The 22,724-nt window shown below is 39.1% G+C and overlaps 4 protein-coding genes across 4 annotated transcripts in view; all 4 read right to left on the bottom strand.

Moving 5' to 3' along the window:
* The window catches only part of LOC306767253 (trace amine-associated receptor 1-like), a gene marked incomplete at both ends in the record, with an annotated part of 975 nt that extends 195 nt beyond the window's left edge, over positions 1 to 780 (bottom strand). The window contains one exon of the mRNA XM_079255174.1: positions 1 to 780. This exon is cut by the window's left edge and continues 195 nt beyond it. Within this exon, the coding sequence (XP_079111300.1) occupies positions 1 to 780 (780 nt within the window).
* Positions 781 to 4,759: 3,979 nt separating this feature from the next.
* On the bottom strand, positions 4,760 to 5,656 carry LOC306767252 (trace amine-associated receptor 1-like; the record flags this gene model as incomplete). The annotated part of the gene is made up of 1 exon (XM_079255173.1): positions 4,760 to 5,656. The coding sequence occupies one exon, from the start codon at positions 5,654 to 5,656 to the stop codon at positions 4,760 to 4,762; it is 897 nt and encodes a 298-aa protein (XP_079111299.1).
* Positions 5,657 to 15,368: 9,712 nt separating this feature from the next.
* LOC306767251 (trace amine-associated receptor 1-like) lies at positions 15,369 to 16,262 on the bottom strand (the record flags this gene model as incomplete). Its single annotated transcript, XM_079255172.1, has 1 exon — positions 15,369 to 16,262. The coding sequence occupies one exon, from the start codon at positions 16,260 to 16,262 to the stop codon at positions 15,369 to 15,371; it is 894 nt and encodes a 297-aa protein (XP_079111298.1).
* Positions 16,263 to 20,674: 4,412 nt separating this feature from the next.
* On the bottom strand, positions 20,675 to 21,571 carry LOC306767250 (trace amine-associated receptor 1-like; the record flags this gene model as incomplete). Its single annotated transcript, XM_079255171.1, has 1 exon — positions 20,675 to 21,571. The coding sequence occupies one exon, from the start codon at positions 21,569 to 21,571 to the stop codon at positions 20,675 to 20,677; it is 897 nt and encodes a 298-aa protein (XP_079111297.1).
* Positions 21,572 to 22,724: the final 1,153 nt, after the last annotated feature.

The following is a 22,724-nucleotide window of genomic DNA, read 5'->3' as shown; positions in this document are numbered from 1 at the left end:
GCAGAGAAAGGAAGGCAGCCAACACACCAGAAAAACTCCCATAACGATAGCTAGAGTTCTGGTGGCTTTCCTTTCCGTCTTAGTTACCCTTGCTCCAGAACTCGTGCTGTTCTGGATGCTGTGCGCCTGTTTCTGTGCGACTAGGAAGATCTTCAGGTAGATACACAGCATTATAATCAAAGGCAAGTAAAATGTGATTAAAATCAGCAAAACCTTTCCGAGAAAAATAGCAAAGAAACAATTATGCACACATTTCACTCTGTTGAGTCCTACGAGGCCAATTGCAACCACGCCTGGACCTCCCCAGCTCACCAGGACCATGACCCCAATAATGCCACCGTTTATTTTACTTTTATAAGTCAGTGGCTGACAAACTGCATAGTATCGATCAACAGCAATACAGCAAAGGTGCAGAACAGAACATGTGCTTAGGGATATGTCAAAACCACTTCGTACTTTGCAGAATAAACTCTCTTGATACAGACATGAGCTCAGAGAGAACTCCATGGTGAGAGGGAAGACAAGAGCCCCCACGAGCAGGTCAACCACAGCCAGGGAGAGGATGAGACCATTAGTGGGTGTGTGGAGCTGTTTGAAGTAAATGATGGCGATTATTACCAGAAGGTTTCCACAAACCGTTACAGCAGATAGAGTACCAAGAAAAATATCAAACAATCCACATACTATATAAGGACTCTCTGTATGTGTGTACGAGACGATTTTAGAACAAGGATTTACATTAAAGAGAGTAGATTTGTTGACTCCGATCTCCAATTCCATTCCAATAAAAATAACTTATGAACATCGTATCCACCACATGCCAAGCTGTCAGAGACATCGAAGCATCAGCGCTGTTACGTGCTTCAGTTTGTCTCTGTGTGTGCGTCTAAGCCTTTCTGTGTACAGCAGCCTGTATAATAAAGGCTCAACAGGAATTGGCTGGAGAGATGTGGGTGTTGCACACAGGAGATGCCTTGGTTGCAAACAGCTATGTCTGTTTATGTCTAAACTTGCCTGCATTACGTCATCACTGACTGGCATTAAATTCGTTTGTTGGTTATTTTCTATTTTGCCATTGTGGCTGCAGATGTTTCATAGTAATCATAAAAACACATCCATCCAGAATAAAGAAATGTTTTTCACCTGGACTGAAACGTGTCTCCATGTCCTGAGTTTCATCTCCACTGGCAGGTTGTTCCAAGCTAAATGCTGCCTCTCCTATTTAGTCTGGACTCTGGTCTGGACTCAAGTCTGGTCTCTGGTCTGGACTCTGGTCTTGATCTTGGTCTGGACTCTAGTCTGGTCTCTGGTCTGGACTCTGGTGTTGACCTTGGTCAAGACTCTAGTCTGGTCTCTGGTCTGGACTTTGGTCTTGACCTTGGTCTGGACTCTAGCCTGGTTTCTATCTGGTCTCTGGTCTGAACTTTGGTCTGGACTGTGGTCTGGTTTTTGATCTGAGCTCTAATCTGGCCTGGACTCTGGCCTGGAGTCTCGCATGGACTCTGGTCTGGACTCTGGTCTGAGCTCTAATCTGGTCTCTGGTCTGAGCTCTAGTCTCGTCTTTGGTCTAGACTCTGGTCTAGACTCTGGTTTGGTCTCTTGTCTGGTCTATGGTCTGGACTCTGTTCTGGTCTCTGGCCTGGTCTCTGGTCTGGATTCTGACCTGGACTCTGACCTGGACTCTGGCCCGAACTCTGGTCTGGTCTATGGCCTGGTCTATGATGTGGACTCTGGTTGGGTCATTGTACTGGACTCTGGTCTGGTCTTTGATGTGGACTCTGGTCTGGAGTTTGGCCTGGACTCTGGTCTGGTCTCTGGTCTGGACTTTGGCCTGGACTCTGGCCTGGAGTCTGGCCTGGACTCTGGTCTGGACTCTGGTCTGGTCTCTAATCTGGTCTCTGGTCTGGACTCTGGTCTGGTCTTTGGTCTGGTCTCTGGTGTTGACTCTGGTCTGTTCTTGGGCTGGACTCTGGTCTAGACTCCGGTCTGGTCTCTCATCTGGACTTTGGCCTGGAGTCTGGCCTAGACTCTGGTCTGGTCCCTAGTCCTGTCTCTGGCCTGGGCTCTGGTCTGGACTCTGGTAGGACTCTGATCTGGTCTCTGGTCTAGACTCTGGTCTGGACTAGTTAACCTGAGTCCTAGGACCTAAGAGCTGACCATGAACGCATGGAGGAGTTTGTACTGGTCTTATTGGGAGACTAAACTTTTAGTTCTTGAGGTTTTTGATGGTAAAAAGCTTCTTAGTGAAGTTTTGAGGAGGCTGCTGAAAGTCAGGTCTGAGTTTATCAACATTCTAACCAACCAGAACCTGGATCTTCACGGCCCTCATGTCCAAAGCCTTGCATGGATTTAAAACTGAAAGGTATTGTATCACCAAACCAAGAAAAGAACCTGTGCCAAAAAGTAGATACTTGTATGAATCTCTTCCTGTTTGTTCTTTCCCATCTTTCATTGATAAAACCAGACTGACTTGGAACGGAACGCAGCTTCAAAACTATCCCTTTCCTGTTTCTGCTTCCCCACCAGATGGTCAGCAATAGTCACTTTATTGTTTTTCCCAGCATCTTCGCTTGTCCCCAGATTCCTGTCATTGACCCAGTTACATCTTTCCGATCACCTTCAACTCATCAGAATTTTTCCTGGCCTTGGCCTTTTTGGATTTCGACTCTTGCCTGTCTGATCACTATGCTTGAGGATTGTGGATTATATCTGAAGCCCTTTCAGGATTAAGCATCCTACAGTGTTTCAGGAACCTCCAGCCACTCTCTATGCGACTGCTTCCTGTTTTTTCTTCTGGGCTCCCTGGTTTCTAAACCATACCCTATTATGACCTAATCTGTGTGTGTGGCTGAATTCCTTGGTTCTCATGGATACCCTTTGCAAATATGCAGGAGAATGAGGTTAAATGTGGTTTAGTTTTGTGGATTAGGAGTAAATTATCCGCCCAAATGCGCCACTTTTTATTCTTTAAATCTTTTTGTACTTCAGACAGTTTAGTTACACGTTTCAGTTCATAAAGGAGCATTTGGAGACTTTGTAGTAGTTTGCGTAGCTCCATACAGATCCCCAAAAAGTATTTTTCTGTAAATCCTGATTTGTGTGTAGAACATCGCATACAGATTCTTTTAATGTGTACATACTCTTTGTACATGAGGCCCCAGATGTTCACCAATGTTCACCAGCGTCCACCTGCATGGGAAGGAGGCGTCCATCTGTCCATACACCCATTAGCTTCCCAGTATCTTGCACCCTGCTGTGAGGTGCTGGATTGTTTCAGCGCTTTCTTTGCAGAGTCTGCACCTGGAGTTCTGCCTGGTCTGGTAGATCTGAGCATCGATGGCCCTGGTACTCAAACCTTGCTCCTGTGCTGCCATGATTAGGGCCTCTGTGCTGTCCTTCAGTCGAACCCTCTCTAGCCATTGGTAACACTTGTTCATATCAGCCATTTTGGTAATCTTTCAGTGATACATCCCATGCAGGGGTTCTTCTGCCCATGATGGTTCCTCCATTTTGTTTTCCTCTGGGTTCCAGTGCCTGAGACAGGCAGTGAGTGCTTCATCCCTTGGGGCCATCTATCTGATGTATTCATGTCGCTTGGATAGTGGTCCTGATGCTCACTCATCCTCAGTCTTCCTCTCTGTGCTTTGCAAAGTTGCTGGACACTTGACTTGGGATGGAACCTTTTCCATTCATGGTAAACAGCTTCTGTAACATCTGTGGCCTGAACGTCCTGCTTTGGCCGGCTTATTATCCCAGCAGGGTATCTAGTCACTGGCAGGGCATAGCGGTAATGGCCTGGATCTTGTTTTTACTGTTGGGCTGACTTCTCAGTACTTGTCTTACTTGTCTGTGCTGTGAATTCTGGTGGTGTGGATTACTGAGTCAATGTCTCACTCATTCTTAGTGTCTATCGATCAATCGATTGGTTGACATAGATAGATATATACTGTATATATATATATTTATATATATATATATATATATATATAGAATAAGAAGATGGAATAATGGACACAGCTGAATTCTTCAAGCTTTCTAGAAAGCTGCTTCCCTTCAAGAATAACTGACAGTTTAGGTGTTGCCAGCCTTTAAACCTAATTTGTAGATGCTTTAAAAGGCATAGATACAAATTATTAAGTAGTAAGTGCTTCAAAACTAATTGCAATAACAAATTCGGATATTAGCTGCTTAAAGGACATCAATTGAAAAAGAAGTTTTTTCACTTTGTGTAGAAAATTTACTAACAAATTTACTAACCAATAGTACATACCTTACCACTTAACACTGTAAGTGCAAGCCTCTGTAAAAGAAAGTTATACCCGGTTGGGAAGTGGTGCAATAACATATTTACAAATGTGAAATCCATATTAAATAGTATAAAAAATATGAAGATGAAACACATTGTAGCTCATCTTTATTAATACAATGAGCTTAGTAATAAAGAGTACATTCACAAATATGTTTATAAAAGTATTTATTACAGAGTATAAATGTCGGAAACTTGCTTTATACATGATGAATTCTGGATTTACTAACTTATGCTTATAAATGATGAGTAAAACATCCACAACTGTTCTAATAAACTAATAAATTTTGCTGTCAGAAAAATGCTTTGTAAATGATGAATTCAGTATTTAATAATGCTTAACCAAAGCTTCATAGTGTGTAGTTATTATAAAGTGTTACCCTGCAGTTTTATAAAACAAGATTTACAACCTGTTATGTGTGCAGATACTTTAATCTCTCTATACTAAAAATGTCAAATAAGTTTGGAGTTACAAAAGTCTCTTTTAAATATTTTACCTGAAAGGATCATTCTGAAAGCTGACCTGAACTGACTGTAAAAAAAAGCATAAATAAACGGGTTGAGCATTGAATTAGACAAAGTAAACCAGTTAAGTGTTTCATACACCTGCATTGTCACACTACCTGTTAGCTGCAGTGAAAAGCAAAGAAAAAAAGGCAGCCAACAGATGAGGAATGCTCCCATGACAATAGCCAGAGTTCTGGTGGCCTTCCTTTCCCCGTTGCTGACAGTGACTCCAGCATTCATGATGTTCTGGATGCTGCGAGCCTGTTTCTGTGCAACAAGATAAATCCTCAGGTAGATATACAGCATTATGATGACAGGAAGGTAAAAGGAGAAAACAGGTGCTAAAATCTTTTCAAGAAAAACATCTAAATAACAATTTTCTTCACATTTTTTCTGATTTAACTCTGTAATAATAAAGCCAATGGCAATAAGAACAGAGACACCCCAGCTCATCAGGATCATGACTGAAACAACAGGAGTGTTTATTTCAGTCCTGTAAGTCAGCGGTCGACACACTGCATAGTATCTGTCAACAGAAATACAACATAAAGTGAAAATGGAAGTTGTGCTTAGAACAACATCAAAACTGTCCCGTATTTTGCAGAATAAATCTCTGTAATATAGACAAGAGCTGAGAGGATGTGACATGCTGAAAGGAAAAACCACAATTCCCACAAGCAGGTCAGCCACAGCCAGAGAGATGATCAGGTAGTTAGAAGGTGTGTGGAGCTGCTTGAAGTAAATGATGGAGATTATTACAAGAAGATTTCCACATGCCATGACAACAGATAATGAACCCAGAAAAATGTCCAATAAAACACATATTGTTGAGTGTTTTCTCATCGGTATTTCAGAGACATTATTTATCTCATGACAAGGATGGATATCATAACTAACATAAAGAGCAGATTCTCCTGCCATTGCTTCTAAAATTACTTAGATTGTAAATTATATCTGCCTTATTGAGTGTAATATTCACATTCCTAAGACATAATACAAATACTAACGGATTTGTCAAGACAAAAACATTTACATTTTACGAGTTTAAAAAAGTTCTCACCAAATACAGAGCTAACGTTCTCATCAGGTATTTGAGCTTCCACATCACTTACTCTGATACTTAAAACCCCTGATCATATTACATCATCAAAACATGTCCAATCAGGAGTGGGGAGAGACTAAAGATGAATACATTATACTATAGTGTGTTCGAGGAAAGAAGTCACTTCCAAGCTTCATGTGAAAAGACTGCAAAATGTAAAGTAAATTATGCATTAGATGAGATGTATAGTCTAGTTTATCATCTAACCCAGTATAGCAATCTCGCACTTCCAGGATTAATAAAACATTTGAACTAGCTAAAGGCCCCCCCCCCGACCTTTAACAACTTCGTAAAGGGGAACCTTACGACCTTCACAACCAGAGATTTACATTGATCTCATCAATATTCCCTTTTTCCACAGTCGCAGACTGAATCAACAAAAGAAACAGATGTTCACAATAAACATTGACACAATTTACACATCCACAGGTCGGGATCATCCTCAAACAACATCTAACCATTTTTTGAACTGCTTTAACCAAACTGTGTCAAAACACCTTTATCAACCTTCCATACATTGTGGAGCCAAGAGAACTTTCCAGTTCAAAGAAGATGGCTCTTCCTTCCAAGCTACAGTCACAGATTTGGAGTCCCATAGCGGATCCCAAAACAAAAGATCAGGAATGGGTAATTGTGGCTGGATATTTGCCCCATTAGTATTGTTAACCATGGCCCTATATAGGCTTTTAGTGTTGTTGGCATGAGATGGAGAACAAGAAGGTGGCCTGAAAAATCTACAGATATCATTTTGGGTTGTATCAAATTGTGAAAGACTACTGTATTGGTTTGAGTAATATTTATAAATTTAACAGTATAGTCCAGTAATAGAATATATCCTGACCTGTACTAGGCGTCCAATAAATTATGTCATCCTGTGGTTGAAATGTGTCATGAGGAATTTCCGTCCAAAATAGAAAGTGAGTGGTAATGGCATTGTTGATTAACTTTGGATTTTGTTTTTGTTTAGGTGTGAGATGATGCGAAAGTTTATGATTGAAAAGTGTGTCGGCGTTTGCAAATGTAGATTGTGCATGTCTGTAAAGTGCTTTTAAATGCGTAATGGAAGTTTGATTGGGGTCTTGATCTTTGTTTATGCCAATGAAAAAAAAGTACAATTTTGAAGGCCATATTTACCAGTGTTTTTCAAATACTTTTAGGAAGTATTAGCCCCTGGATAGCTATCCAATTGGATGTTTGGATTGGTGTAGTAGGGGGTTCCATCTGATATTCGAGTTCCCCGAAAATACCACTAGTTTTCTGAATCTACCAATTTTCTATGTGTTCTGGTAAAATGGGAAATGGGTCAAAATGGGTCTGAATTTGATTGGGGAAACCTGGGTGGACTGCAAACTACACTAGGTTGCTGAGAAAGTGGTTTAGGCTGGCTGTGATTCATGTCTTTGGGTGAGGTATTGGTTGGGGCTGGGGCAGCAAGGCCGGGCATGCTAGATCTAGAAATGATGTTAGTGGAGGGTCAGAGTGGGCTAAAATGGCCAATTTGGCCTTTTGTTTCCCAATTATCATGTGTGTTCCTCCATCAAATAGACCAGTTTTCACTTGGGTCTGCCTAAGACAAGAAACTTGCAGTTAGAGACAACTTTATTTCAAAAGAAATAAGATCATCTACTGAGACATAAACTTAAAAATATGTTACAAAATTAGATTGTAAACACAAAATTTGATTGTAAAATTATATTGTAAATTTGAACTGCATCTAGATTGCTCTTTTAATGTGTTTAGTCTTTAAAGTACATTTTTGGTGGACCTCAGCCTCCATATCCAGTTATGTGTCCATGTTTGCAGCTTAGAGATGTTGTTGGTCCACTCTAGGCTCATGGTTGCCGTCCTGTGTTACAGAGAGATGAGGGAATGAAAAATTAATTGATAAAAGAGAAGTAATCGTTTTGGGACATTGGTGAGAGTTCTGGATCAATGGGTGACACTGCATTATGGCTTGTCTTTTAGACAGAGTACATTTGGTAGTCGGCAAATGTTGCAAGATAGGTTGGTCCTTTGGGTTTAATTTGAGAGGTTGATGGAATGAACTCATCTGATCTGACCTCTATTGTTATAAATGGCTCTTAAAATTTTCCACAAGTGGTGGTTTGGACCCAAGGCATAATAAGAGTTTGTAAGGTGCTTGTGGTCTAGGAAGCCATAAAAAATCCTTCTCTTTCTCCAGGATTGGGGTCAAAGGTCTGCTAGGTCGAATCCATGTCTGGGACAGGTCTGGTGCATTGGCAGAAATAGCAATATCTGTGTTTAATTTCAGAGGTTAAAGGGAACAATAGTTGAGATCTGCACAGTTTCTGGAAAAAAAGTGAGGATGACTGGAGGGCAAAAAAGTGTGGCTGTCATTGAGAGAGAGAGAGACGTCCTGATCCAGTTGTGTTTATTTAAAGATATCCAAAGTTCCCATCAACAGGGAGGAGATGGATGTTAAGGTCAGGCAGTCGCAGTAGAAACAGATTCAGTAGTTTATCCTACAAGGAAAGAAGTTGGAATGAGTTGCAGAGATTTGCATAGGCACAAATACTCTTAGAAGATGACAATTCAAAGACGACTCTTGGGGGTTTGAAATTTACCACAAGGGCTAACACAGGTACTGAAGAACTGGCACACTCCTTTTATCCTCCCCCGATGAGCTGAAATTAGAAACAGGTGGGCACCAGTTGGAGATTATGTCCTCCTGCAGACAGCACACTAGGAGGACCTCTGGTGGATCACAGCTGAAAGAAGAAAAACTCATATCTCAAAGATCACCCCCCCCCCCCCTTAACAACCGCCACCTGGTGGACCAGAGGAGCATGTCAGAACAGAAGCATGATAAGCAGCAACAAGGGCAGGGTCCAACATGAAAGACCACAGAACCCAAGAACAATCCACCAGTCTGTAGCGCTCCCAATCAACGAAACACGGCCAACCGTGACCCCATTGACGGACAGCAACAATCCAACAGACGTAAAAAGCATGGTGTCCATCAACAACAACAACCTGGGTGAGCGGAGGCGAAAAAAGTCTGTCAAGGACGAGGAGTCTAGTTCTGAATTGAAAAATATTACAAAGTTTATTGAAAAGAAAATAAGAAAGAACAGAAAATACAAATTGCAATTTGGAGAGACAACCCAGAGGTTGTACGAAATGCTCTGAGTTCCGGACTGAACCATCCTTTTACCCTCACATAAGGGCCCCAATTGTCCGCCCTGAATCTATGTTATTCTAAATAAGAATAGTCTGTTATTAGCTGTAACACTCTTCAAGGAAGAGAGTGTTCTAAATAATCAGATCTCAGTTTCTTAGAATACAAAGATGTCTAACAGACTTCAAGACCTGACTGAATTTTCTCGTTTTAAACTCAGACAAGACAGAGTTTGTTATTTTCAGGCCTGAAAAACTTAGCTAACAAAATTAGCCCGCTATGTATTTAATCTGGGTGAAATTAATTTGGCTTCCAGTATCTCTGGGAAAAACCTTGGAGTTATACTTGACCAGGATTTGTCCTTCAATTCGCATTTAAAACAGGTTTCTAGAACCACCTTTTTCTACCCGCGTAACATTACAAAAATTAGGGGCATCTTGTCTCAGAAAGATGCAAAAAAACTAATCCATGCCTTTGTTACTTCCAGATTGGATTACAGCAATTCCTTATTTATGGGTTGTCCCAAATATGCCTTGAAAATTCTCCAGCAGATCCAAAATGCTGCAGAGAGGGTTCTGATTAGGGCTAGCGGGAGAGATCATATTTCACCAGTTTTAGCCTCTCTACACTGGCTCCCTGTTAAATCCAGGATAAAGTTTAAAATTCTTCTCCTCACATATAAAGCTCTTTATGACCAAGCTCCATTGTATATCAAATATTTCATAGTTCTATATATTCCAAATAGAACACTTTGCTGTCAGACTGCAGGTTTTGATGTGGTGGTTGTGTTTCTTTCCTTGGTTCAGGTTTCCTGTTTTATTTTGTAGTATGTCCTGTTAGGTTCTCTTGGTTCTTATTTAGCTTCTTAGATTTCTCTATTGATTTAGTTCACCTGGGTTCATTTAGTTAATTTGTTTCACCTGTGTCTTGTTTTGTTCTGTGTATTTATACCCTTCAGTTTGATTCCTTGGTTGTTGGATCATTTTGTTGCCTTACCTAGTTTAGTTAGTCCCTTGAGTGTTTTTGGGAATAAACCTTCTGGAACCTACATCCCTGCTTCCATCATCTCTGCGTTTGGGTCCACATCTCCACTGCCACCATAACACCAACTGCCGTGATGGGTAACATGAGCTCGCTGGCTAACAAAACGGACGCGCTCGAGATGCTAACAAGGTCTCAGAAAGAATACAGAGAGTGCAGTATTATGTGCTTCACCGAAACATGGCTGCATGAACACATCCCTGACTGTAAAGTGTCTGTACTGGGCTTTAAAATGGTCCGTGCAGACCGCAGTAGACAACATAGCAACCAGTCATCACAAAGACTATGGAAAATCTGGTCTGCTGAAGCTAAAGATGCTCTTAGAGGAGGCTTTGAAGCTACAGACTGGATCGTCCTCTGTGAACCTTATGGAGACAACATCAAAGCCATTACTGAGTGTGTGACAGATTACATAAACTTCTATGTAGACAGCATCAAGAACAGTGAGGTGCTTCCCCAATAACAAACCCTGGATCACCAGTGAACTGGTTTCATTTAATGAGTGCAGAGCACGTGGAAACCTAACCGTAACCATCTGGCAACACATGACATTTAGGACTCGGATCACCCCTTTAAGGCTGCTTCACCATCAGCTTGGTGAGATCAGTATTTTCCTGTTGGTGAATAAACTTGTTACAAATCTAATCTGTCTTGAGGAGTCCTTTGTTACACTGTAATGCACAGACTGTTTGCACGTCCTTTTAAAATGTATTAAATATAGATGCAGTTTCTATCAGCAACTCTCAGGTTTAATAAATCACATTGTGGATGTTAAATATGTTTACATTTTCTCCTCCCAACACACACAGACTAGGCCGTGAACATTACGCCTTGTACCTTCCCTCCCAAAGGCAGGCTATATTCCCTGTCCATATCGAGAACCAAGCAAGGAAGGAATACATTGAAGGTGCACTAAAATCGGGTCTGAAACATTCCTCATCCCCTGCTGGACCAGGATTTTTTTTGTGAATAAGGACGGAACCTTGAGACACTATCAACTACAGAGGGTTGAACAACATGATTAACTCTTTCCCAGCTGAACAATTGTGAATTAGTTGCTAACCAGGCATTTTGATAATATCCAGCAATCTTTGAAGGCCAGCTACAAATGTTGTGTTTGAAAGATGTTAACACTGCATTTTTTTCAAAGAAAGAAATTAATCTAACCTTTCAAATGAAGAAAAAGCTTTCTTTCTATCTTTATTCATTCTTGAGTTTTCAACTGTTGAATATTGGTAGTTTTTGTGAAAAATCTTTTGAAAAACAATCTCAAGCAACTTTTTTCATAAACATTTATTGTCAGGATAAAACTGATTTGCTATTTACATTTTTTTATTTACAAATACTAAAAAAGTGTCAGTTAACCAAATATAACATATCTTTGAAAATATGTGAACATTTTTTAGTATGTATGTTAGGGGTCATCAACGCAAGAAGGAAATTTCCTAATGCAGCAGATTATATTACAAACTTTAGATATTTCCATATATCAATTTCCCCTATTTTTTAACTGATTTCAAATAAATAAGTCATAAATTTCTTTGTCCACTTGTGGGACTTTCTGACAAAGGGGTAACAATATTTTGGTCTACAAAGATGTCCTCTTTGCCAAACCTGAATGTTTTTTATGTCATTTGGGTGGAATGTTGTCACCATTTTTATTATTTCCTTTTCTTGCCAAGCTAAGTCTGACATTTTTTTATGACGCACAAGTGGTTTCCCCCTGTTCTTTCTCAGTGCGCCACAGACTTGGGTTTTTAGGTCAAGCAGGCACTCGTAGTAGTTATCCATGTACACTTTAAAACAATGACCTACTAAGTGGTCAAGAAGAGAGACAACTGTCTCCAAGTGGGCCACTTTCTCCACAGTAGAGTTGTAAGTTGAAACAGTACCGTGTCTCCGGATCACAAAGAATGTATGATTTGATCCCATATTTTACAGGTTTTTGCCGGTTGTACACGCTAAAAGCCACGTGCCTATGCCAGAGAAGCATTCCCTCATCATTACAAATGTTTGTGTTGTGTTGATACATTTCCAAAAATTTTGTCACAAAATAAGCAAGGACAGAATGGACTTTGTACAGCTTATCATTACAATTGGCTCGCCTCATTTTATTTTCACTGAAGTGGAGAAATCTGCAAAAAATTTAAAATCCGTTGCGGGACATAACTTTGTTAAAGTAGGGGTTAACTAACATTTCTAATCATGTTTCTAATGGCAATATTCATTTTATGTGCTCATGTTGTGACAAATTTTCTTTTTATAGGAGAGTAATTTATGACATTTTCAGAAAACATAAATAGTCAGAAAAATATATAATCATGTAACTAACAATATCTACAAAGGTCACTGTAGCTTTTCTTGTTTGTTTATTTACAACTGTTTTATGTATAATCTTGAGGTTTTTGTTTTTTTTCTCATATTTGAGACTTTGAGTTTTAAGTTATGACTTATATTTTTTCATTATTTTTGTGATTCTGAAAATTATATTTTTTTAATCAACAATTTTATTTGTACTTTGCACTTTTTATATTAAGTACATAAAATTCCTGATCTTTTTTTTTTTGGTGTTGGCATGTGTTTACTGAGCCATGCTCTTCATCACAAGAATGAGCAAGCTATATGAATGCAATTTGTTTGAGATTCCGACTAAAGTATAGAATATTTACTAAACTATTTAATAACCATGCGTACACACCTTAACGTTCCTTGATGCCCCTTCCGCATTTTCTGGTTGCAGGTAAGACTGATTGTTTTGGTAAAACATCTGGTCAAGGTGGTGAGAAAGTACAACACTTTTACAACATGTGGCATTTAGACACACTGACCAAGCACCTTGCACAAATCACCCTGCTGCGGAAGAAGTTACTCCCTAATCATAAAACAACCAGCTTCATAGCACATAAAAGCAGACATCGCCACCCGCGGTGATCCCTCCCTGCTGCAGATGAAGCTTCGAGTGGAGGATGAATGGACCTGACTAAAAATAATTTTTTCTTCGTGCATCTTCAATAGCAAGAAAAAAGTTTTCGCTTCTCGAGGAGTATGTCACAAGACATTTCCCCCCCTTCATGTGTGCTTCTGCATCTATTTTTTCTAAAAAATTATATTTTTGGTGGCAGAGCAAATGTTGCCCAAGAAATGTCCAAATGAAACTGACCTGTCCCCTGTGTGTAAACACCTGCAGAGTTTTGGGGCAGAAAAGTAGGAGACTGTTATTGTAGAGTAGAGAATGAGTTTTTAAAGAAAATGAAAAAGAAAACATATTTAACAAAATTGGAAAAAAAAAACCTTTAATGTTCTACTCTGTTTTTTCTTGATTTTGATATAAATTTGAGGTTATTGTCTGAGGTTGTGGCACCTTATTATGTTCTGGAGTTCAATGTTCTGCCCTGCTTTTGTTGTCTGTGGTTGGTCAAACTCAGTGGTGTCCAAAGTCAGTCCTCGAGGACCGCTGTCCTGTAAGTTTTCCATGTATCCTTGCTCCAACACACCTGACATCCATTAAATGGATCCAAAGGTCAATGAAGTTCTGCACAATGACAATCAGTCCGAGTCGTGTGTTGGAACAGGGATACATGGAAAACCTGCAGAGTTGTGACCCTCAAGGACTGGAGCTGGACACCCCTGGCCTAACTATTTCAGCTTAGTTTAATATTTTAGTATATTGTTATTTTACATTCTAATGAGACGTTTGTTATGTTGTTGGTTGTTAAAACTTTGCTGACTGATTTTTGTTATTTTTTTCTTATTTCAATGTATTTATAATTTTTATATTCTGTTTCCCCCGATGGATTGCCACCTTATTGTGGTCAGGGGGTTTGCATGCCTCAATGACCCTAAGAGATATACCAGCAGGATGTTTCGTTGCTGGTGGGACACCAAAGCTGCACAGGTCTTTGGTTAGAGACTTGACAAAGTGCAATCCATGTCTTCAGAGTGTTGGAAAACACTTATAAACAATAATAACAAAAAGAACTGAAGCATGACGTGCACACATGATGCCCGGTTCACATTTCAGCCTGCCCCCTCAGGTATGCATTCCTAGAGCCGGCCTTGACTGATGTTAAATGTCCATCTGTGCATTTGCGGGAACCACTTAAGTTTTTAGCACCGAACAATGCACTGTAATAATTACAGCTGCTGTCGTTCCAGTCAACGTTGTAAAGCTCACAACTTTAGCATCCTTTAAGTGATCTAATATGCCTTTGCACATCTTATCGTAATATGCAGGCAAAGCAGTTTCAGTGATGGATTTAAGTGACGGCATGCTGTACCTGGGTTCTAAATGGTCAAGAAGGTGCCGAAAATCGATGTTTTCAACAACGGAAAGTGGTTGCGAATCCAAGATAATAAATTCCATCCTCTTAGCTGTTATCTTTGTTGCTTTTTGGCTGTTAGCTGGTAACTTTTCGTGTCGTTGCAAGGTGTCCATTACAGTCATTTTTTTTTAACCGAACTTTCTCCTTTCACTTTGTCCAGTTGAATAAACTCTGCATACTCTGCAGACATATGGTGCTTTTGCAGATGCTTTATTAAGTTGGTGGTGTTATATTTTGCCATCTTACCACTGCCTTTTGAAACCTTGCCTTTACACATGTTATATGAAGCTGTCTAACTGGTTGCAGAAGCAAGAGTATAAAATCGCCACACAGCTGATCCCTTTGGTCGCTCCATGTTTTGGTTGCTTGACTGATCAGCGTACGCGAGGCGGTGACATATAATGCATGTGACGTGGCTGCACCTGAATAACGCTATGGATCGGATACATAGATCTGCTTTTCTAGGCAGAACTCAATCCAGTATTTTTCCCTGGATCGGCTCCATTATCCGATACCAGTATTGGATTGGTGCATCCTTAGTTATAACTGATTGGTAAGTGGTGCAGTAATAGATTTTAAAATGCTAAGTCCATATCAAACAATATGATAATACAATTATTTAACACATTGTAGATGACCTTATCAAAGAATACAACATTCATAAAGTATGTACTACAGAGTATAAACGTGCTTTATAAATTATGAATTCAGGACTTACTAACTCCGAACTAATATGCTTGTAAATTATGAGTAAAACATCTACAACTGTGCTAAAATACTAATAAAACATACTGTCAAAAATATGCTTCATAAGTGATGAAATTAGTATTTATTAATGCTCAACCAAAGCTTCATAGTGTGTAGTTATAAAGTGTTACCATACATTTTTACAAAACAAAATTTGCAACCTGTTTTGTGTTCAGATACTTTAATTTTGCTATACTAACAATATCAAATAAGTTTGGAGTTACAAAAATCTCCTTTAAATATTTTACCTGAAAGGATCATTCTGAAAGCTGACCTGAACTGACTGTAAAAAAAAGCATAAATAAACGGGTTGAGCATTGAATTAGACAAAGTAAACCAGTTAAGAGTTTCATACACCTGCATTGTCACACTACCTGTTAGCTGCAGTGAAAAACAAAGGAAAAAAGGCAGCCAACAGATGAGGAACGCTCCCATGACAATAGCCAGAGTTCTGGTGGCCTTCCTTTCCCCGTTGCTGACAGTGACTCCAGCATTCATGATGTTCTGGATGCTGCGAGCCTGTTTCTGTGCAACAAGATAAATCCTCAGGTAGATATACAACATTATGATGACAGGAAGGTAAAATGCAAAAAAAGGGATACCAATTTTTTCAAAAACATCTGAAAAACAGTTTTCGATACATTTTTCCTGTTTTAGTTCTGTAATAACAAAGCCAACGGCAATTAGAGTAGAAATACTCCAGCTCATCAGGATCATGACTGAAACAACACGAATGTTTATCTCAGTCCTGTAAGTCAGCGGTCGACACACTGCATAGTATCTGTCAACAGAAATACAACATAAAGTGAAAATGGAAGTATTACTCAATACAACATCAAAACTGTCCCGTATTTTGCAGAATAAATCTCTGTAATACAGACAGGAGCTTAGAGGATGTGACATGCTGAAAGGAAAAACCACAATTCCCACAAGCAGGTCAACCACAGCCAGAGAGATGATCAGGTAGTTAGAAGGTGTGTGGAGCTGCTTGAAGTAAATGATGGAGATTATTACAAGAAGATTTCCACATGCCATGACAGCAGATAATGAACCCAGAAAAATGTCCAGTAAAACACATATTGTTGAGTGTTTTCTCATCGGTATTTCAGAGAAATTATTTATCTCATAACAAGGATGGATATTATAACTACCATAAAGAGCAGATTCTGCTTCCATTGCTTTTAAAATGACTTTAAATTCCAAGTGATATTGGTTTGATTGACTGTAATATTCACAATCCTAAGAAATAATACAAACAATAACGGATTTGTCAAGACAAAAACATTTACATTTTACGAGTTCTCACCAAATACAGAGCTAACGTTCTCATCAGGTATTTGTGCTTCCACATCACTTACTCTGATACTTAAAACCCCTGATCATATTACATCATCAAAACATGTCCAATCAGGAGTGGGGAGAGACTAAAGATGAATACATTATACTATAGTGTGTTCGAGGAAAGGTGTCACTTCCAAGCTTCAAGCTGTAAATTGTGCATTAAATGAGATGCATGGTCTAGTTTAACATCTAAACTAGAGATTTTCACAATTCAAAGAATAACTTTTAATGCCAAAGTTTCACCTGGTACTAATTTGTCTTCTTATTAGTATGATTTGCTTCCTCAGATTCCTCAGAATGCTTCCAGATATAGAGGAAGATTATGTGGTGTGGCCTGTTGCCAGGGGTGCACTGGGACATAAAAACAGCCTTTGCATTTTCTGTCCAGACCAGGCCACTACATTGTCAGCGGACATTACAAATAAGTCCAGAACTCTCACCGAACCTCCTCTCATGCAGAAAGAAAGTCATGTTTATCAACAGCAGTTAACAAATAAAGAATCTAACTAAGAACTCAAGGACTAACACTGACAGTCATAGCAATCAGTCTGTCTTTATTCATTATATTAGTGTCAAATCACAACAGAAGTTACATCATGACAAGGGGGTGCTTCAGCATCTAAGTCATAACAGAGTGGTAAACAGATTTGCCAGACGGCATTCTTTGATGCATCCACCAAGTACTTCAGTATTGTAGCTATTTTTTTTTACTATTAATGCTGTAAACATACTATTACTGCGCAAACCTGTTTGTTTTACTGTAATAAATAACAAAGTGAAATAATAATAATTTCTCAGTCTTTGTTAGCATTTTGGGAGGTTTTGTACTCATACCTTATGTTCGCTCACACCCTCTGAATTTCCTGGGAACAAAGCCCCCCAGTCCTTGAGGCCTAGTGATGCCCCCGATGAAAATGCTGTTTCATACAGTTGAGCACACTTCAAATTTGCTTCTATGAACTTCTATGAACACCTTAAGCGACAAGTCATTAGACTGAAATCTACTGAACCACAGCCTATACCTTCTTCACAACTGATATCAGCACCCACATCAGGCATGTTATTTGGTTTAATCAGTTTATTTGTGCAATTTCTCCACATCTTGAGAAGTTTCACACAGGTGGAAAAAAAGGAATAAAAAAGTGTCAGAAAGTGCCAAATTCTTCACAAGTAAAATCCAAAACATTGGACAAGCAGTTGGTTCATCAACAGCAGGTTCAGGATTTCCCTTTTTAAGTAGTATCAATGAAAAAGCTGTTTCTCACCAACTAAATGACTTTTTAACACAAAACAACTGTTATTGCAGTTCGCAGACTGCAGGCTTACTTGTGGTTCCTAGAGTCTCAAAGAGCCGAGCAGGAGGCAGAGCCTTTGGTTATCAGGCCCCTCTCTTATGGAATAAGCTCCCAGTTAGTGTTAGGGAAGCAGACACCCGCCCCACCTTTAAGACTAGGCTGAAGACTTATCTTTTTGATAAGTCCTATAGCTAGGGATGGTTAGCATCCCTTAGTTATGCTGCTATAGGTTTAGACTGCTGAGGGACATTTCCTGATACACTGAGCTTCTTTCTCTCTCTCTTTATCTCTTTCTTTTACCCCCCCCCCCCCCCCCCCACATAACAGTGTTGCATCATTAACATGTATGTCTCCTGTCTCAGCAGGTCTCCCTGGCCAGGAGTAGCAGTTCCTGTTGTCTGTTGTCTTTCTGTCCTCTTCCCCCCACACAGCAGAGGCAGATGGCTGCCTGTCCTGAGCCGGGTTCTGCTGGAGGTTTCCTTCCTGTTAAAAGGGAGTTTTTTCCTTCCCACTGTCGCCAGTGTGCTTGCTCAGGATGGGAGATTGAGTTGGACTCAACTCAATCTGTTGGTTTCCTTATATAGGCTGTTATGAATTGGCCTTCATTATGTTTTCCCCTCTGTCTGTAAAGCGTCTTGAGATGGCATTGCCGTGATTTGACGCTATATAAATAAAGTTGAATTGAATTGAATTGAATTGTTCTAGTCAGGCTTTAGACAGTACTCCAACAATGAGACGGCTTTGAACAAAGTGACTGATGACGTATGTTAGCATACAGCAGTGTCTCTCAATCCTGGTCTTCAGGGACCATGCCCTGCATGCTTAGAGGTGTCCATACGTTAACACAGCTGACTCAAATGCATAACTCTTTTACAGTCATTAACTTGCAGTTCAGCTGATCTACATCAAATGTGCTGTTTTTGGTAAGAACTAAAACAAGCAGGTAAAGCTGGGTAATATGACCGTAAATCAAAATCACAATTATTCAAACAGGTTAGCTCAATTACAATTAATTAGCAATTATTTTAGTATAATTTAATTTTTAGTCCTTATAGCTGTCTAAGTTTTATATAAAACAAATTGAAATTTCCAAACATTTCAAATAATTGACATGAGGGACATTACATCAGCTAGGTTTTGATTAATTTCCCAGGCCTACATGCACAGCAGTGATCCTTAGACAGTGAAAAATTTGAGTTCAAGCTTTACTGGACCTCAGTGCTGCATTCAACAGTTGGCAAGAATATATTACTCGAGCTACTGAGGAACTGGGTGGGTCTGTCTTGGATTGTTTAAACAAGTTTAAAACATACATGGAGAGCAGGAAATACTTTGCCAATCTGAGCTGGCAAAAATTACATCTGGAGTTCCCCAAGGTTCCATCCTGGGGTGTCTTTTGTTTAACATTTACATGCTTTCAATGGCATAGATAATAAAGAACAAAATTAGTTACCATAGCTACACCGAATGCATAAAAATGTATATTATAATGACACCAGGAGACTGATGTCCTGTATCTGTCACAATAATGCCTGATGCGGTGCCTGTGTTATGGTTCCTGAGCCTTAAGGGCGGGGGCAGATCTGTTTTAGGAAAGCCAACAAGTTTGATCTGTGTCTAGCAGATTCAGTGTGGAGAGGTATATCCTCAGAGGTTTCTGAAAGCTGAATTGAAGCTCATTGGACGGTTTTCCACTGTGGCCATCTTGGCATGTGTGTTATCACTCCCAGAAAATACAAAAATGAGCAAAGATGTGGAGCTGAGATGGGGGCTGTTAGCACATAGGTAAGATGACTGAGAAATATCAACTCCAAGCTGGCTTTAGCTATGAGCTAAATGAGCTAACCTTCAGCTACTGGGAGCTGAAGTAGGCAGGCTAAAGATACACTAAAAGTGTGGTTGTGCTACCCTCTACCTTCTTGCCACCGGATATTGAATACCTGTCGATCATAAGGGCACGCCCCAATTATGGTGAACTTGAAGATTAAATAAAAATAATATATAACTTTAAATGGATGAGTTTTGATTTGCACATAATTCAACATGAAACGGTAAGTGTAAGTAAACTGTATTTTCCTTTGCCCTTTGTGTTGGAATGTTTTAAAAGGCAATTTTTCAACACATTAAGTTTTGGAGAGTTTTGTTAATACAAGACTGACTTTTACTTGGTACCAGATCATAAGAAATATCATTAAAAGAAACTGCAAACAAAGCACACATTGCTGTAACTTCATTTTATTTGAGATGATTAAAATTATTTCCAGAGCTTGTTCCATAGCAGGCATGCTCCAAGAGAAGTGAAAACTTCGTTGTCTTTTCTTTTTCAATTTGCAGTCCGCAAAAAGCTTAATCAGCAACTGGTAGGGAATCACTGCGGGAGTGTTTGTGATTTTATATGCAATAAACCTGAATATTTTATATTTAACAAAAAACTTCTTCCGCAGTGGGGTGAGTTGTGCACATTGCATATCTTTAAATGCCACATGTTGCCACAAAAAATGTTATACTCTCACATCTTTGGTCAAATATCGTCTACCTTAAATGTCAAAACACACTATACTTGGTGCCTCACAATAAGACAAAGTGTTGTCATTTTCTTCTCAGGGCCTGAGAACAAAAAAACAGGTCTTCCTTTTCAAGGAGTATTCACCATACAACATCATGCATTTGTTATTTTGAAAAATTACATTTATATTAATGTTAATTAAATCCTGCAATGTCCACTTACAAAGCATATGACATTTTATACCCAAGCTCTTTATACATAGTACCGATTCTTTAATCTCTGATCTAATATATATATATATATATATATATATATATATATATATATATATATATATATATATATATATATATATATATATATATAAATCATGTGAGTTTAGAGTTAGAAAAGTCTCCTTTAAATATTTTTCCTGAAAGGATCATTCTGAAAGCTGACCGGAACTGACTGTAAAAAAAAGCATAAATAAAGGGGTTGAGCATTGAATTAGACAAAGTAAACCAGTTAAGAGTTTCATACACCTGCATTGTCACACTACCTGTTAGCTGCAGTGAAAAGCAAAGGAAAAAAGGCAGCCAACAGATGAGGAATGCTCCCATGACAATAGCCAGAGTTCTGGTGGCCTTCCTTTCCCCGTTGCTGACAGTGACTCCAGCATTCATGATGTTCTGGATGCTGCGAGCCTGTTTCTGTGCAACAAGATAAATCCTCAGGTAGATATACAACATTATGATGACAGGAAGGTAAAAGGAGAAAACAGGTGCTAAAATCTTTTCAACCACAACATCTGAGAAACAGTTTTCGATACATTTTTCCTGTTTTAGTTCTGTAATAACAAAGCCAACGGCAATAAGAGTAGAAATACTCCAGCTCATCAGGATCATGACTGAAACAACACGAATGTTTATCTCAGTCCTGTAAGTCAGCGGTCGACACACTGCATAGTATCTGTCAACAGAAATACAGCATAAAGTGACAATGGAAGTATTACTCAATACAACATCAAAACTGTCCCGTATTTTGCAGAATAAATCTCTGTAATATAGACAAGAGCTGAGAGGATGTGACATGCTGAAAGGAAAAACCACAATTCCCACAAGCAGGTCAACCACAGCCAGAGAGATGATCAGGTAGTTAGAAGGTGTGTGGAGCTGCTTGAAGTAAATGATGGAGATTATTACAAGAAGATTTCCACATGCCATGACAACAGATAATGAACCCAGAAAAATGTCCAGTAAAACACATATTGTTGAGTGTTTTCTCATCGGTATTTCAGAGAAATTATTTATCTCATAACAAGGATGGATATTATAACTACCATAAAGAGCAGATTCTGCTTCCATTGCTTTTAAAATGACTTTAAATTCCAAGTGATATTGGTTTGATTGACTGTAATATTCACAATCCTAAGAAATAATACAAACAATAACGGATTTGTCAAGACAAAAACATTTACATTTTACGAGTTCTCACCAAATACAGAGCTAACGTTCTCATCAGGTATTTGTGCTTCCACATCACTTACTCTGATACTTAAAACCCCTGATCATATTACATCATCAAAACATGTCCAATCAGGAGTGGGGAGAGACTAAAGATGAATACATTATACTATAGTGTGTTCGAGGAAAGGTGTCACTTCCAAGCTTCAAGCTGTAAATTGTGCATTAAATGAGATGCATGGTCTAGTTTAACATCTAAACTAGAGATTTTCACAATTCAAAGAATAACTTTTAATGCCAAAGTTTCACCTGGTACTAATTTGTCTTCTTATTAGTATGATTTGCTTCCTCAGATTCCTCAGAATGCTTCCAGATATAGAGGAAGATTATGTGGTGTGGCCCGTTGCCAGGGGTGCACTGGGACATAAAAACAGCCTTTGCATTTTCTGTCCAGACCAGGCCACTACATTGTCAGCGGACATTACAAATAAGTCCAGAACTCTCACCGAACCTCCTCTCATGCAGAAAGAAAGTCATGTTTATCAACAGCAGTTAACAAATAAAGAATCTAACTAAGAACTCAAGGACTAACACTGACAGTCATAGCAATCAGTCTGTCTTTATTCATTATATTAGTGTCAAATCACAACAGAAGTTACATCATGACAAGGGGGTGCTTCAGCATCTAAGTCATAACAGAGTGGTAAACAGATTTGCCAGACGGCATTCTTTGATGCATCCACCAAGTACTTCAGTATTGTAGCTATTTTTTTTTTTACTATTAATGCTGTAAACATACTATTACTGCGCAAACCTGTTTGTTTTACTGTAATAAATAACAAAGTGAAATAATAATAATTTCTCAGTCTTTGTTAGCATTTTGGGAGGTTTTGTACTCATACCTTATGTTCGCTCACACCCTCTGAATTTCCTGGGAACAAAGCCCCCCAGTCCTTGAGGCGTAGTGATGCCCCCG

This window comes from Telmatherina bonti (assembly GCF_933228915.1).
Source record: "Telmatherina bonti genome assembly, chromosome: 16".
Lineage (NCBI taxonomy): Eukaryota > Metazoa > Chordata > Actinopteri > Atheriniformes > Telmatherinidae > Telmatherina > Telmatherina bonti.
The sequence above is the reverse complement of the archived record's forward strand: the minus strand, read 5'-3'. Positions and strand labels throughout refer to the sequence as shown.